A 16,780-nucleotide genomic window follows, 5' to 3' on the forward strand; every position below is an offset into this window, starting at 1 on the left:
AAGCCTCCCAACAGGTAGCCTCAGCTTGTGGTTTTTTGTGCATTCTGAGACTAAATTTCTTCCTCAAAGCCAAACACCCCACACCAGAATCCAGGCTAGTCTCATTTCAAAGACTCCACATCCTTACGTGGTGAGTGGCTACCGTGTAAAGCGGCAAAGGTCTACTACATCTACAATCTAAACCTCAAAAAAGCCGTCTACACACATTCCAACTGCGCTGAGTTCGGGTAGAGGTAGGAAGGGGATGAATTCCGATTCCTTATGTTTCCTGTGGGTCGGTTACCTGAATTTAAAGAGATTTGGGACATTCAACATAACTAAACTTAGTATGTTCTCCTTTGGCATTCTTCAGGACAGCTATACATGTAAAAAGTGCATGCTATGTATGGTATGTATGGAATATGTCGGTATGTACGGCACTTGGTCATGCATAAAACTACCATGTTAAAGACCTACCGAAACAATTCTCTCTGAACAAAAGACTGCACGATTTTTCACTAGATGACCAAATGGCTCTCTTCTCTAGTGGAATGTGGACCACGAGCCCTCATTAGATGAAAAATCCACCAATTTATATGTAAAATAATGATTATGAGCATTATTTCCCCCAAATTCAAAAACCTAATGTTTAAAACACTATTTTTTCTACAAAATTATTTAAATTTGAGTGCTCCCTCCCTTCAGAGTTTATTTAATAAGTTTTAAAATATGTCACTTGTGGCCATAATTTTAACAAACAGTTTTACTTTTTCATCCACAGAAATTTGATACTTCCACTCTAAACACCAACTCATTACCGTAATGTGATTCCCTCCCCACCAACGACTTGCAAATACTTTTAAAGAAGTAAAACTTTGGGTAATAATACTTTGATTCTTGAGAGAAAATCAAAGTAGTATACTTACCTCTCAAGTTTTTTCTCGATTATAGACACATCTAATCCCATGGCTTGCTTGGTGATTTGCAGCATCTCTGCAATGCACTGAAGGGTATCTGAAACCCAAACAGAAACCACTTGCCAGTTTCTCCAAAAAAGATGCTGAAAAAACAGCAGTTCTAACTCAGAACCCTAAATGAAATTTGTGGTCTTAACTACAAATATATTTGCTACAATTTACAGAAAACTGCTATTTATTCATTATTCCCCTTCCTTCCCCACTAATTCAGAGTGTTCTAAAACCAATTTTAACAGAAGAGTAAATAAAGAGCAAAAGAACCAAATCAAGTGGAATTAAAAGTTGATTCTAACTCTTGTTTGTCCAAACGCTGCTAGATGCCAAGGCAACAGCCGTGAACAAGACAGGCATGATCCCTGATTACAAGTACCCACGAGAGGCTATGTGGCAGGAAAAGCCCTGGCATCCATGTGGCCATACACAAGAATTCCCATTATAGATTCCCTTGCCCCAAACTACACCATCAGTTCAAATAACCTCTCTGCATTGCTGGGAACAAAGTTGCTATTTCAAGGGCTCAAATCACAAAGTTACTTCTGTAGATCGTTCAGTTGGTAATGGTATATACTGCCCCCAATTCCATTTGGGCTTGTAAAAGCAGATAAAAAGTTATCACTCAGTAATTTCCTCTCTTCATTACCTTTTCCATCCTCTTCTGGATTGCGCATTACAGCTCTCAGTGTGTGGAAATAACCACTTGCTTCTCTGTATCTGTAGTGCAATCGCATACAGGAGAATTTTGGCTTACCAAAAAGGGTGGGTTCAGGACCTAAAGAACCAAATGAGTATGTGTAAATCTTTCACATAACATTCACTGTCTTCTATATCTTCAACAGACCAACACATTCCTCAATTAGCTATTTAGCACATTTTTCGTCATAATCTAAACAAGAGCACATAAAATACAAACTTATTGTGACAATATGGTTTGATGAGACTAAAAACTTCATCGGTCTCAAATATTTGAACTTTCTTGATCCCTGGGTTAGTCTGCACAAGGCCTGTTTATTATTAGGCCATAGCCATCACTAATATATAAACAACAGAAGCGAGTCCTAAGACATAGACTACTTGTAATATCCCTTTCTGGTTCTAATAAGATGTTATATCAGTTGCATAAATAATTTGACCACACTTGGAAGAAACTGCTTTCAATGATTTGTTAGTATGTTAAAACTTACCTATTTCTATTTTTTCCAGGTTTTCTAGACTTAGTCGTTGATACTGGTTTACTTTATCAACTTCATCATCATAACTAGATACAGAGAAAAGAAGTAAAAATAGGATTAAAATCAAAAGTATATTTGGTTTGTCAGCTGAGGTATAATAGTAGCAACTACTATGCATTTAATATCTTCCATATACATAGTTCAATAGCTAAAGGAAAACCAGATTATAGATCTTAAACTGAAATCAATTACAAAGCAAAAATAATTTCGTTTTTATAAAAACTTTTACAAAACAAAACCCAACAAACCTGATACTTAACCTAAAAGAAAGGCAAAAAACACAAGAGACATATATACCGAAGTTACGTATTTGTGAATAGCAGAACAGATGAATCTGATAACCAAAACAAGAAGGAAAAAAGCTTGTGATCAATGCCAATAAGCACCTGGGCCTGTGACTAAAAAATGATAGTTCACACAAGGCCAAAAAAAAAGTAAATATTAGAAAAAGAAAACAATTCTGGCAAGGCTATGAGGAAGTACTTGCATTTTTGCTAGTGGCATTTTTAATTAGTATTTCTGGAGATAATCTGGCAATAGACCGCAAGTCATATAATTCATCATCATAACCAAATGATGTAACCAAAATGATAACCTTGTAACCAAAGAGAAGTGCTTGTGTGCACATGCAAAGTTATCTATAGATAGCTGTATCATTCACAATAGGAAAAAAAAAATTGTTTCAATATCTAACAATGGGGAAACATTTAACTACCGTGTTTCCCTGAAAATAAGACCTAGCCGGACCATCAGCTCTGAGGCGTCTTTTGGAGCAAAAATTAATATAAGACCCGGTCTTACTTTAATATAATACAAGAATGGGTATAATATAATATAGTATAATATAATATAATAATAAAAGGGATAATAAAATACCGGGTCTTATATTAATTTTTGCTCCAAAAGACGCATCAGAGCTGATGGTCCGGCTAGATCTTATTTTCGGGAAAACAGTATGGCATAGTAATAAAAAATGATATATGGTCATTAATAAAAATATGTGGAGTACATCAAAATCTGGGAGATATACAGGAAATAGTACTAAATGCTAAACGAATATAAACTGATAACTAAAATCACATTTTCAAATTGATAAAAGGAAGTCTGAGTGATGTGACAGTTATGTAAGGTAAAGGGGCTCAATGACATTTCTTAAAATATGTAACAAAACGAGATTTTTAATTTTTTTTGTTATGAATTCTATAAGAAATTTACTCAGATTTTAAAACAAAATTAAAAGCTTTAAATCAATAAGCAACTTACTAGGCCACGTAGTAGGCAGAGTTAGAAAGCAGTAACAGCACATCCACATCTCTGTGAGTAGCATCAATGAGGCTAATAAACAAACGTGACATAGGCAATTAAATGTTTTTATTTTCATCTACATTTTTGCCAAGCTTGTTTTTACAGGACAGACACTTATGATAAAAGATGGCGGGGGGGGGGGGGCGCGGAAATCAATGCATCTTACTAATGAAGTTAAATGTATACAATCTATCATTTACCAATTTAAAAAGAAATCCAATTTGGGAAGCGGGTATAGGTAGAGGAGAGGATGAGTTGAAGAGCGGTCTCTTCTCAGGGCAGGTAACCAAGGAGGGGGGGGAAATGGAAGTCAGGGGAAATGGATAATTGGCAGGGGGTGGGCTGGGGAGTAGACTATGGTAAAGGGGCAGGAATTGGGGGGGAAAGAAAAACGTTTTTAGTTGAGAGGGGAGAAATTGTTTAGATTATCTCACATGACGTAACCTTTGAAATGACACTGTATATTTAGGGTATTTTTTACACTCAGGTAGAATGCATCCTTTGAAAGAATTTTGCATAAATATAACATCTATGTGCAAAGATAGAACCAAGCCCAAGCTACTCTACATTTTTCTTACTATAATTTTTAAGGCACAAGCAAACATTTCCTTATTTTAAGTCCATTTTGCCATATTTTACCTCCACTCTATCAAAATAAAGGTTAGAAACTAGATGTGCTGGTGAACCACTAAACCAAAAACTACAGTAAAATGCAAATCTTACAGTAAAATGTAATCTTTGTAAGATTACAAATAAGAAAATGGGCAACGTATAAAATATACAAATAATCAACAGATGACAGAATCTGAATACAAAAGATTTTAATCTAATCTAATATTAAAAGGTGGAAATTAATCTGCATTCTTATATTGGTCTCAAGATTCCGTCATAGGGGTGGATAATCCTGCCTTAGACTTTCATACCTATTAGCCAAGACTTAATCAAAATGCTACTGAAAACAAACAGAAAAAGTCATTGGCAGATGGAATTTAAGTCACGTATTTATTTTAGTCTGTGGAAGAATGAGGTGATTTGTTTAACCAGTAGAGAAAAATTTACCAAAATATTAAACTGCAGTATTTTACATCAGCACCTTGTTGCAGCATAACCCCAATAGTCTTAATTTAAAATAACAAATTCTCAATTTTCACCTAAAACAATATACCCCAAAATACAAAGAATGAGAGAAGATGCCAGGACCTGATAATACACACCTACTGATCCAAAACATGAGCACTAACCAGTGGGAAAAAGAACACCATAAATTCAATTATCCTGGCAGCTTCAGCGAGAATATAGAACAGCACTTGTAGAATGCAATTTAGTTTTGCGTATTGATACTTACGTGCACTCCGAAAATTGTTGCTTGAGCCAAGCCATAACAATTACATCACGACACATTTTCATATGAAAAACATCACACTATTAATTAGTGTTACATAATCCTAGATCCCTATTTCGGCATTAATATGTACATCAGTCAGATATGATCGTCAGTCAAAAACATTATGCCCTTACAGGAAAGCACTTGGCACGTAACACGCAGTCGAGAAAAATGTCAGCCCTCGCCCGCCCCACCCCCCCGCCCGCATTTTTACTTAAGTTTTAGCTGCAGTAAATGTTTAATTTCCCTCCCCATCCACCCTCCCCCATAAACAAACCAAAAAGGGCACGTTTTGGTTTTGTCTTTTTCCCCTATACAAGAAAAGAACACCCCTTTAGGTACTTCCCACCCCTGCATTTGCAGCGCCGAAAGAAAAGTTGCTCTAGTCGTTTTTGTTTTCCCGCCAATCGGGCAAGCCTTCCTTCCACACAACGAAGACAAACACGGACAGTACCACATGCAGCCCGACCACGGCAACAATGGTGGCGTAAAAGCCACTGTCGTCAGGGGACATTAACAGGAGACTTTGGAAAAGGAGCAATTTACAAGAAAAATATAACCCAACGGGAACTTTAACCATGAGTCCGGCAAAAAGGAGAAAAATCTTGAAAGTCGTGGCCAGGCTGCTGCCCTCAGGCTTGGGTTCCGCGGCGCTGCCCGCGGCGTTGGCGGACCGCTGAGCGGTCGGGGGAGGCCTGTGCGAGCGCGGCATCTCGTCAGTCCGTCAGTCTGTCCGTCCGTCGATGAGTCAAAGCTCAAAGAAACCTGCACCCGACTTCACGCCTGCAGCGACTGCACTGACTGCGGCAACTGCAGAGTGGCCGCGCCAAGTCACACCCACGAACACGTCTCGCTTCGGGCCGCCCCCTTCCACCGCGGCAGGCGCCCAGCGCGCATGCGCGGCTGGTCCGGGACCCCAGTCCTGCAGGGGAGGGGCTCCGAGGTGCCCCCGGAGACCCCGACCTATCCTGCCAGAGTTCATAGCCGTCTTGACCCCACTGCTAGAGGGGACCCTGGCGGGCGGCCTGCGGCACCATGCCCATCTGTGTCCTGAACCGTCACGTGCCTAAATGACAATGGGGCCGCCTCGCTGCTGTACTAAAAGCAGTAGAGAAGTGGTAATCCACTCTCGGTATAGAAAAAGCGGCTTAAATAGCGTGGGACAAGGTAAAGAGTGGGCTTTGTGGACACGCTGACGGACACTTGGACAACACGCGATCTCCGTTCCCGTTTCAGATTCTTCCTCCCGCCTGCGGCGTGCCACCGGAGCTGATGGGCTGCCATTCAACTCCGAGTTTTTCCTGCAGCAACTGGGGGCGCAAGGGAGTCGAAGGGAAAGGACACAGTAGCTGGAAAGGTTCGGTCTGTAGGCGCCAGAGGCTGTCTAGGGGAAAATAAACTGCTCTGCTCAGTGTTTGAAGAGAAGAAGAAGGCCTGGGGCCGGGAGTGGACACTGGGGAAGCGCCAAGCAGATCCTGGAAGGAAGGCAGAAACCAAGCAACCAGTGCAAAGCTGTGCTGGACAATTCCGGTTGGAGTGCGGGGAGGTTAAGAAACGGACCAGCAGCCAGTCCTGCTGCCCAGAATAAGACTGTTTGTAAACTGCTAGCCAGAACCCTTTCTACCAGATATTTAAACAGGGTTGGCACTGCAGTGAGGCGAGTGAGGCACTGGTTTCTGGCGCAATGGTTAAGGCGGTGCAAAAAAACCTCAGCCATCAATTGTTAGTGCAATATTTTCAAAAATCAAAATTCATGCAAAAATATCATGATGAACATCAACATTTTAAACAAAGACAGGGTCTGACCCTGCACTTGTACAACACTGTCTCACTTGCTTCATCCTCATCCCAGCCCTGGTTCCTGTAAAACTTTTATTTACAGAAGACATGGCCCAATGCAACAACAAAAAGACAACCCCATTTTAAAAATGAGCAAAGGATTTAAATAGACATTTTTCTAAGGAAGATTTATAAATGGCCAACAAAACACAAGAAAAAATCCTCATCATCATCTGTCTAGGGAAAGGCAAATCAAAACCACTTCACACCCACTAGCATGACTACAATTAAAAAATGGAAAATAACAAGTGTTGGTGAGGATATGAAAAAACTGAAACCCACACACATTGCTAGTGGGACTGTAAAATGGTGCAGCCACTGTGAAAAATAGTGTGGTGGTTTCTCAAAAGTTAAACATAGAATTACGCATGGCCTGGCAATTTCCACTCCTAGGTCTATATCCAAAAGAAAAACAGGTGTTCAAACAAAAACTTGTACACAAGTGTTCACAGAATCACTAACTGTTAACAGCCAGAAGGTGGAACAACCTAAATGCCCATCAATGGAATAATGGATAAGCCAAATGTGGCATATCCATTCAATGGAATACGAGTCATCTGTACAAAGGAATGAAGTTCTTAAACATGCCACAACATGCATGAACCATGAAAAAAATGCTAAGTGAATGAAATGTGAATGCTAAGTGAATGAAGGCCATGTATTATATGATTCCATTTATATGGAAAGTCCACAAGAGGCAAATCCAGAGAGACAGAAGTAGGTTAGTGGCTGCTGAGGAATGGAGGTGTGAGGCATAGGGGAGTGAGAGCTAAAGAGTATGAGGCTTCTCGGTGATGATGGAAATGTTCGAAAATTGACCACGGTGATGGCTGCCCAACTCTGTGATTATTCTAAAAACTACTGAATTGTACATTTTAAATGGGTGAATTGTATGGCATATGAATTATATCTCAATAAAGGTGTTTTTAAAAACTATATGCACAGCCCAGGAGTAGATGGCTGAGGCAGGCAGGTGCCAGCTGCTGAAGCCCCCAAGCCTGAGGAGCTGAGCCCATCCATGGCTGGCTGCCCAGGACCTGAGCCCCTGCAGATATTCCCACAGCTACCTCTTGCTGTCCTCCATCAGGGGCAACCTGTTCCAGGTCCACATCTCCAGCTCAGTTAATATACTGTACAAAGGTTCTAGAGTAAACTCAGCCCAAGAGCAGGTTTCCAAACATCTCCCTTCAAGAGAAAGAAAAAAAACTATCCACCAGGTGGAAAATCTTTAAGCCTTGCAAATGAAGAAAACACCAGTGGCAAACTGAAAGAAATCTTAGCAGTATTCGAAAGGATAATACCCACAAGACAAAGTAGAGAGGGGCTGATGAGAAGGGGAGTCCTAAAGAACTGTCTACTCCAGATGGGAATACACAGGTAACTTTGGAAATTCAAATGGCCACATGATATCCACCAGCGAACAACCCACCTAAGAGGAAATGAAGTGAAATCTGAAGATGGTAATAATTCTGAATCTGAAAAAGCACTACCTCTGGAAGAAAGGGCAGACGAGAAGACTTAAGACCACTGTGAAACACTGGTAGCTCCTATTGCAGTTCCTCCAAAGCCCAACCTAAACCCCCAAGCCACCTGTGCCTCCTAAACGGGCCCACGCTGGGGCCAGCCACAGGGTGATAAGGTGCCTCCCATTAAAACAAAGATACCAGGACTCTGGGTAGGCAGGCCATGGCCTGAGAAGTTACTGGTTCCAAAGCCGCAGCTTCACTATCTACTCTATCCATGTCCATCTGTCCCAAAGCTTCAAAGGAGGTCGTTTCTAGTAAAACATTAACAGTGGGAACTAGCAAGGCAAGAGAAAAGCTAGCAAGCAGCCAATGCCTCAACCACTGTCAGACACAACCGCCTCTGGTGTGGTCAACCTTAGAGGAGGTCCTCTAAAAACAGAATGGAGAGTCTCAAACCTGGGCAGTCTGTCCCTGTCATCGAGGAGCAGACCACAGACAAATCCCACAAGTCTGTGCTTCCCTGGCCAGCTTCCCCACCTTGAGAAGCAATACATCATTCCCTCAGCCACTCCTGTGGTCCTGGTTAGCAATGGAGCTCCCTGCCCATCTCTCCTTAGACCCAAGCCAGTGTCTGTACTAAAGACCTGACACACACAACCATTCTCCACCAGGCACTGGCTTCCATGGTGCCACAGACAACACAGGGAAGGCAGCACCTTAGCCAGTGAGACCTGGGTTGATGGGCAATCTTCAGAACCTTTCGGTGTCCTGTAGGATGAAGCTCAAAGGGTATCACTGGACAAACGAATCTGACACTGATGGGTCCATTTTGTCCACCAGCAACCAGAGGGAAGAAGATGAGGATGAGGATGTGGTGAATGTGCTTTGGCAGTAAAATAGGCTGTGGGATACTTTCACAATCAAACTTAGCACTATACCGTCTGAGAAAAAATGAGAAGATAAAAACATCTTGCAGTGACATGTGAAGATGAGAGGCAGGGAATCCAAGAACAAATTGGAAATAAGGAGATTTAGCCGAGGCCCACAACTGAAGAGTAAGAGCAAGGAAATATCCTAAAACAAGAATGAAGAATAGAACAAGAAGTAAAAATAGAACCAAAAGACAAACTCGGCAGAAAGCTCGGGCTGAGACTCACAGTGGCAGAGCTACGTGCACGAAGGATCTTGGCGTTTAATGAGTGTGCAGAGGTCACTAATTTGAGTGTGACCACAAGGTACACGAAGCGCTGGGCCAGGTTAAGATCTACAAACAAGGCAGCAGTAAGTATAGAACTAAATGGACTCAGAAGCACAGAAACGGAAGCACGCAATGGTTCCATCGTCCATCGTGAAATGTGAAACTATTTGGAAACAGACACTGATCATCTTTAGGGGCAGCACCACTTACTAAAAACCTGACAATACACTGGAAGTTGAAAGCTTAATTTGTGGTGAAGGAAGAGTGGGCTCTGCTTTTTTGTAAAGTGCTCCTCACTTGTACAGCCCCAATGGGGCCAACGAGCAAAGGGAAAGATGCAGTAACAACGGCTGTCTATCATGTGTTATTGCTGTAAGTATTCTTGATCAGGAGCTGTCACCAAAGAAGATGAGCAGAAGACAATCCTTGGCTCCCTGTTATCTGAAAGTGTGGGATTAAAGAAAACAGAGGAGGGCAAATGCTGGGCACTAGAGAGAGGTGGGAGCCAAAAAATAAAAAAAATAAAGAGAGAGAGAGAGAGAGAAGCATTTCATGATGTTAATGAAGAAAAGAGACAACTGTAGCACGATTGTATTTCTGAGGTAGGCATTTGGTATCTGATATTATGAGATTTGAGAATCTAAGCACCCCACAAGGATTTGTTAAAGACCTGATCCTAGAAGACTAGCTGTTTCAGCATCATTTTGGTGCAATACAGTACCATTAACTTATGTTGTGCCAGTGAGTACGGTTGCCAGAAAGAAGTCTGAGTGTTTTCAATCATTTTTTTCTTAAATGCAAGAGACTTCTACAGACTCTTAATACTGTGTTTCCCCGAAATTAAGACCTAACCGGAAAATAAGCCCTAACATGATTTTTCAGGATGACTTCCCCTGAACATAAGCCCTAATGCATCTTTTGGAGCAAAAATTAATATAAGACCCGGTCTTATTTTCGGGGAAACACGGTAAGCGAGGGTACACAATTTTCATTGCAAATTTTAAATAACATAGCTAAATACACTGTACATTTTTTAAAATACTCCTAACCCAGATTACCAATTTTACACAAGAATAACAGGACTAGAAATCAATCAGATGTAATGTGACCTTACAAAATGGTAGTCAATTTTAGAAATAAACCTTTTTGGTCTTTCCCTATTTCAATTATCTCCAAAGTAGAAATAAAAGTACTTGATCTAAGGAAGATGATTCTGACAATCAAGATACCTTTAAAAAAATAAAGTGCAAAGTTAAAGCTCAAGTAAAATGCAGGCATGATAGCTGCAATTATTTCTGAATTAAAAGGGAATTAAAAGTACTACCCCTTTTTGGGGGGTGCTGGATTAAATTGGACTGCTATTTAAAAAGAAACAACTAAGGTACATGAATCAGAAACTTTTTACCAAATGGATTATAAGAGCACAGAAATTTTCTGCTAAGTTGTGTGTGAGAACAACCTCGTCTCTTATTTTAAGAGTCTGCAAATTGCATCCAGGCATATAGTATTGACTACCAAAATGAAATAATCCATGAAATTAATTAAAGTCATGGAAGGTTTCCCTATGAACCGACAGTCAATATTTCTAAATTCATTTTAACATATGTAAGTAATATTTCGCATTCAGTTGTCCTTTCAAGCTTGTTTTATGCCCCTTTTATTAAAAATACATGAAACATAAAATAAGACAAAATCTAAATACAGCCTTTTGGTCTCAGAGCTTGGTCTAGAATTTTCTGAAATATTTCTAATTCATAATATTGAAAATTATAATTGGATGATTTTGTTAAAAAATGTTAAGCATTAGTTGGGCTATTTACTTAAAGAAAGGTCAGGCCCACTTTGCAACCAGTCAAAGTAACTGGCATCACTGTACCTCTAGCTACACTCGGTTATGTGTGTTAACCTAATAAACCTGAATTCAGAGGGGGAAAAAACCCACGCTGCCAGCTGCGAACCACAGTTTTACAGTTTGTTTTTTATATCAAATATTGCATTAAAATATTTTTTTTCGTTACTGAGTTTTTCAGTGCCCCCTTCATTTGCGCCCAAGTGCCTCAGTTAGCTTGCCTTGGTACCAGCCATGTATTTGAAAACTGCCATGCACCATGCATCCATGCCCACAGCTTTATGGACAATTGCTAGCATCAATTAGGAAAACTTAACATCAGAAATTTAAATGTTACCAGACACCACTCCAACTCACCTGGGGTCACAGTCAATGAGGGCCCAGCCACCATGGAACTTTTCATTATCAGGCAGCAGTAACTTCATGTAACTTTGTAAGAGCTGGCTAATTAGTTCCTGGTGGCTCCTCTGATTTTCCTTATGCAAAGCTTCATGCTCTTTCTCCTTGTTAAATATGGAGTAAAGGTCTTCTGTCACTGGAATGCCTTGCATCAAATCTAGAGTAGAAAGTGTTAACATCTATCATCCTTAGTCTACTAATACACTTTTAAAAAACAAGAGAGAATGTAAGACCTAAAACCATAAACTGGTATAAGAAAACATAGGCATAAGTCTTTGAGACCTTGGATTAGACAAGTCTTGTTTGTTTTTTGTTTTTGTTTTTTTAAGATAGGACACTAAAATCACAAGTAACAAAAGAAAGACAAACTAGACATCACCAAAATTAAATTTATGTTTCAAAGGGCAATATCCTGAAATTGAAAAGACAATTCACAGAATTGTGGCACGTGGCTCACGCTTGAACAAATCATTATAACCCCATTCCCTACTGTTGTTTGGAACAATGAGACAGGAGAAGGCTTCTGGGAGAGACCTGCCACCATTGGCCCTATAGGGGAAGCAATAACCCAGGCTGCTACTGGCCTCTCCCTCTCAACGGTGAAGAAGAGACCCAGCTTGAGAATTAGGATGAAGCTGATGCTGTGGATGGTTGACTGCAGAGAGGGACAGAACCTGAGTCCTCAAGGACATAATGAATCACTAGATCAACCAGTAGAAAAAAGGTATCTTATTTTTCCTTGAATAAAGTGCTGAAATCCAGTTTTTCAGTCAGCATGCACCCTATCTATGGCAAATGAACCAAACTTCTTTACACCAAACTTCTCAAAATCCTCAATGGCCTGTGCCTAGGCCCTACTATTTCATGTATGATAAATAATAAGGTTAAAAAATAGGATGTAAAAAATATTCTCAGAGACCATAAAACAAACGATTACATTTGGTTCTAATCCAGAACACTCTATATTTATCTTAATCCCATAAGGTAATATTTTGATGAAAATTAAATTTAAAACATGCCAAGCCATGAATTCCACTGGGTAATCTACTTTCCATTTAGTCTTCTAAAAAATGATTAAGAATTCGTTAGGATAATTTCTAAATTTGATACCCTAATGCCCTGTTAAATCATGCTTATGGAAAGGATAGTTATTTGTCCACAGCAAGAACATACGATAAATGTCCTGGAGAAAAAGAAAATCATCTCGTTACATCTCTCAGCCTTGAGTAATGGAAAAACAAATAGAATATGGAGTTTTCAGTTGATGAGGTTTTAGGGTTCCTTATTCCATACTCCAGGAGCCTCAACTCTCTGTTATATGAAGAGCAAACTGACAACTATGTATGGAAATGAGTGGTTTCTTTTGTGGCTCCAACCTAAAAAATTTGTCAAATTCTAAACTTCTAAAAATTTGAATTTGATTTATTGGGTAATAGAAGTATAACTATGTCAATAAAGTTGGTTTCTATAAAACATTAGTCACAGAAGAAATGACAGATGTTAAAGAAAGAAAGGCATTTATGTTCCTTACCTATAACAGCTTGCCTGTAAGCATCCTTAAATCGATTCAGGTAATACCTATTTGCCGAGTTAACACCGTCTTTCATAACTCCTGCTAACTTTCTTTCTCCTGTCCTTGTAAAGTCACCCTGTCAAGGAAAAAATCATTTTGACAATTTATTCAAACACAGTCAATGTGGGCTTTCAATTCAAGACTGGAATTCTTTAGGCTTTTATAATTTCCAAACAATGTAGTTAAATTAAAATATCTACTAGTATTTGACTCTGACCCAAGCATGCCAAATAATTAAACATGCTATTTGTAGCAACAAGTCTTCACAGTTATGTGGCGCTTTAAGGTAAACACATACTTGGCAATCTATAGAATTTCTAGAATTTACAGGTCAAAACTTATCATATAACAAACAAAACAAACCAAAGATTTTCAAGCCTTAAACTGGTATGAGAGTCAAAAGCCACAAATTTCTGATGTGGGAGAATGTGGACAGCTCCCTAGAGTTTATTACAATGGGATCTGACCTTTGTATGTGGATATGTGCATATAAAGAGTAAAAGTTTCCATACCTCGCTGCATGTTACAACCCCTGTAGAATGAGCCAGTGAAGATTTCTGTATGTTGACTGTGTATCCTGCAACTTTACTGAACCCATTTATTAGTTCTAACAGTTTTCTGGTGGACTGTTTTTAGGATTTTCTACATATAAGATCATGTCATCTGCAAACAGACTTTACTTCTTTCTTTCCAATTGTGATGCTTTTTCTTTCCTTTTCTTTCCTGATTGCTCTGGCTAGAACTTCCAGTACTACAACAAATAGGAGGGGTGAGGGTGGACATCCTGATCTTGTTCCTGCTCTTAGAGGAAAAGCTTTGAGCTTTTCACCGTTGACCATGTTAGCTGTGGGTTTGTCATATATGGCCTTTCTTGTGTTGAGGTACATTCCTTTTATACCCTTTTGGATTTGGTGGACCTGTTGATGTTGAGCATAAGGGGTCTTCCAAATCTGATTGTTTTGTGTTTTTTAGTAAAACCAACACAGAATAGATGAAGCAAATTACCATCGGTAGTCATGACATCAACATGAGCTTCGAACACGGTCTGCCATTTTTTGAGCATGGGGCACATTTTGTCATGGATAAGATCCATGCCATGGAAATTAGTCAGGCAGTTTTTGCCCTGAACATCCTCAGTAATTAGCTCGAATTTTCTAAATGCAATTTCATCATTCTGCAGATTAGCTAGGCTCGCTTCAAAAACACAACCCTTGAAACCATTAGATGAGATTTTGGTTGCTTGAGTTCTTGTGACTTGTGGTTTCCCAAAGTCTTATATTGAACATAGCTGGTGCTTTCACATCTTACCAATCTTTCTTAGAAAACAAGTCAGTCACTTTCTTCTTGGCTGCCTGTCATAAGGCACTTGTTCTTGCCAACTGCTATGGTGATGCTCTGAGAGCCAAAAGACGATCATATGATTTTTTATCTTTCATTCTATTAATGCAATCTGTCACATTTATTGATTTGCATATGTTGACCTATCATTGCATCCCAGAGATAAATCTCACTTGATTATGGTGTGTGATCCTGTTAAATTTGGTTAGTATTCTGTTGAGAATTTTTGCATCCATATTTATCAGGGATATTGGCCTCTGGTTTTCTTTCCTTCAGTGTCCGTATCTGGCATTTGTATCAGAGCCTCAAAAAATGAGTTTGGGAGTGTTCTCTCCTCTTTTATTTTATGGAAGAATTTGAGGAGGACTGTCATTACTTCTTCTTGAAATGTATGGTTGAATTCACTAGTGAAACCATCCGGTCCTGGGCTTTTCTTTGTTGGGAGGTTTCTACTTACTGAGTCAATCTCCTTACTCACTGGTTTGCTCAGACTTCCTATTTCTTCATGACTCAGTCTTGGTAACTTGTATGTTTCTAGGAATTTATCCCTTTCTTCAAATATCCACTTGTTGGCAGGTAATCGTTGAGAGTAGTCTCTTACGATCCTATACATTTCTGTGTTATTAGCTGTAATGTCTCTTTCAATTATAATTTTGAGTCCTCCTTTCTTTTTTCTTGGTTAGTCTAGCTTAAGATTTGTCAATTTTGTTTATTACTTCAAACACATTAACTCTTAGTTTTGTTGATCTTTGCTTTGTTTTCCTATTCCCTATTTCATATATTTCTGCTCTAATTCTTTATTATTTCCTTCCTTCTGCTAACTTGGAGCTTAGTTTATTCTTCTTTCTCGAGTTCTTTGAGGTGTAATGTTAGGTTGAGTTCTTTTTTTTCTTAATATAGGTATTTATAGCTGTAAACTTTCCTCTTAGGACTGCTTTTGCTTCATTCCATAAGTTTTGGTATGTTGTGTTTCCATTTTCATTTGTTTCAAGATATTTTCTATTGCCCTTTTGATTTCTTCTTTGACCCTTTGATTTTCAGGAGCGCTGTTTAATGCCATGTATTTGTGAATTTTCCAATTTCCTCCTGTATTGATTTCTAATTTCATATCACTGAGGTAAAAAAAAAATACCTGATATAATTTCCATCTTCTTGAACTTGTTGAGATTTGTTTTATGGCCTAACATATAAATCTATACTGGAGAGTGTTCTGTGTGCACTTCTGAAGAATGTGCATTCTGCTGTTGTTGAGAAAGAGGTTAAGTGACTTGCCCTAGGTCACAAAGCTAGTAAGAGGCAGGGCTGGGATTCAAATTTAAAGGAGGCAAATTATCACACTAGGGACCAAATCCCATTAGCAGACATGTTTTATTTTGCCTACATAAAATTTTAAAAATCAACTATTTCACATAAAATTCCAGATTTCCAAACGGGAAGATCTAGCACTGGGCCTCCATCCCCGTGAGGAAGCAGCGTAACAGCATAACCCTCCTGAGACAACATAAGCTCTTCCTTAGGTCCACACAGTCCCATCTCTCCCTTCGACCTACTGGGTCGCCGGAGTCACATTACCTGGCAGGAATATGAATGTGTGACCCTTGCCTTAGCCAAACATTCCAAAAAGGAGTCAACTACATGGACCTGTCAGGTCACCCACATACCTTTCTCTCAAAAACAAACATGGTTCTAAACCACTCTGTGTCCCACAGAATGATCCACAAATGCTTCGGCAGGTATTTACCTTCAGAGCAGCTGTCCCAGCGTACTGCCTGCTAATGGAGTCACCGTTGTTGGCCCACATGATCTGATAGATCCGATTGCATTTCACTGGAAGTGGCTGCTCCGGGGGCATCACACCTAATTTTTTCAGCTAAAATTAACACATTGGTGGATTAACTACATATAAGCCAGGAAACCACAGCATAAAATGTATACTTTGCAGAAAAAGGAATTGTGTTCATATACAATTTAGATGCCTAAATAAAAGAAATGGTGTTTTCAGACTTTTTCAAAATAAACCACTACCTTGAGAGATAATTTTATGAATTGCTACAGGAGACAGAATCAAATGACATATTTACCCTGTTTTGATGTAATTTTTAATGTGTAGGCTCATGTTGTATTTTGTCTGTTTTAAATTTGCCTATGAAGTGAAACTACCAAAAACGCACATCAAAACAACAATAACATTAATAGTAACAGAGCAATAATTGCATAAAAAATGTTAAATCTGGGCTAGGGCTA

General features: G+C 39.4%; 1 protein-coding gene across 4 annotated transcripts in view; it reads right to left on the minus strand.

Moving 5' to 3' along the window:
- Positions 1–16,780, minus strand: part of INPP5F (inositol polyphosphate-5-phosphatase F) — a 76,606-nt gene that overhangs the window by 2,965 nt on the left and 56,861 nt on the right. For 3 of the 4 annotated variants that reach the window (XM_033130655.1, XM_033130658.1, XM_033130656.1), the window contains 7 exons: positions 16,278–16,406; positions 13,157–13,274; positions 11,584–11,782; positions 3,449–3,520; positions 2,138–2,211; positions 1,597–1,725; positions 906–993 (listed from right to left, as the gene is read on the minus strand). In XM_033130655.1, the coding sequence (XP_032986546.1) occupies positions 906–993; positions 1,597–1,725; positions 2,138–2,211; positions 3,449–3,520; positions 11,584–11,782; positions 13,157–13,274; positions 16,278–16,406 (809 nt within the window). Of the gene's footprint in view, positions 1–905; positions 994–1,596; positions 1,726–2,137; positions 2,212–3,448; positions 3,521–4,835; positions 5,063–11,583; positions 11,783–13,156; positions 13,275–16,277; positions 16,407–16,780 lie in introns of those variants that run through there. The other variant, XM_033130659.1, reaches the window with a different exon arrangement.

The sequence above is a fragment of the Rhinolophus ferrumequinum genome, chromosome 16 (assembly GCF_004115265.2).
Source record: "Rhinolophus ferrumequinum isolate MPI-CBG mRhiFer1 chromosome 16, mRhiFer1_v1.p, whole genome shotgun sequence".
NCBI lineage: Eukaryota > Metazoa > Chordata > Mammalia > Chiroptera > Rhinolophidae > Rhinolophus > Rhinolophus ferrumequinum.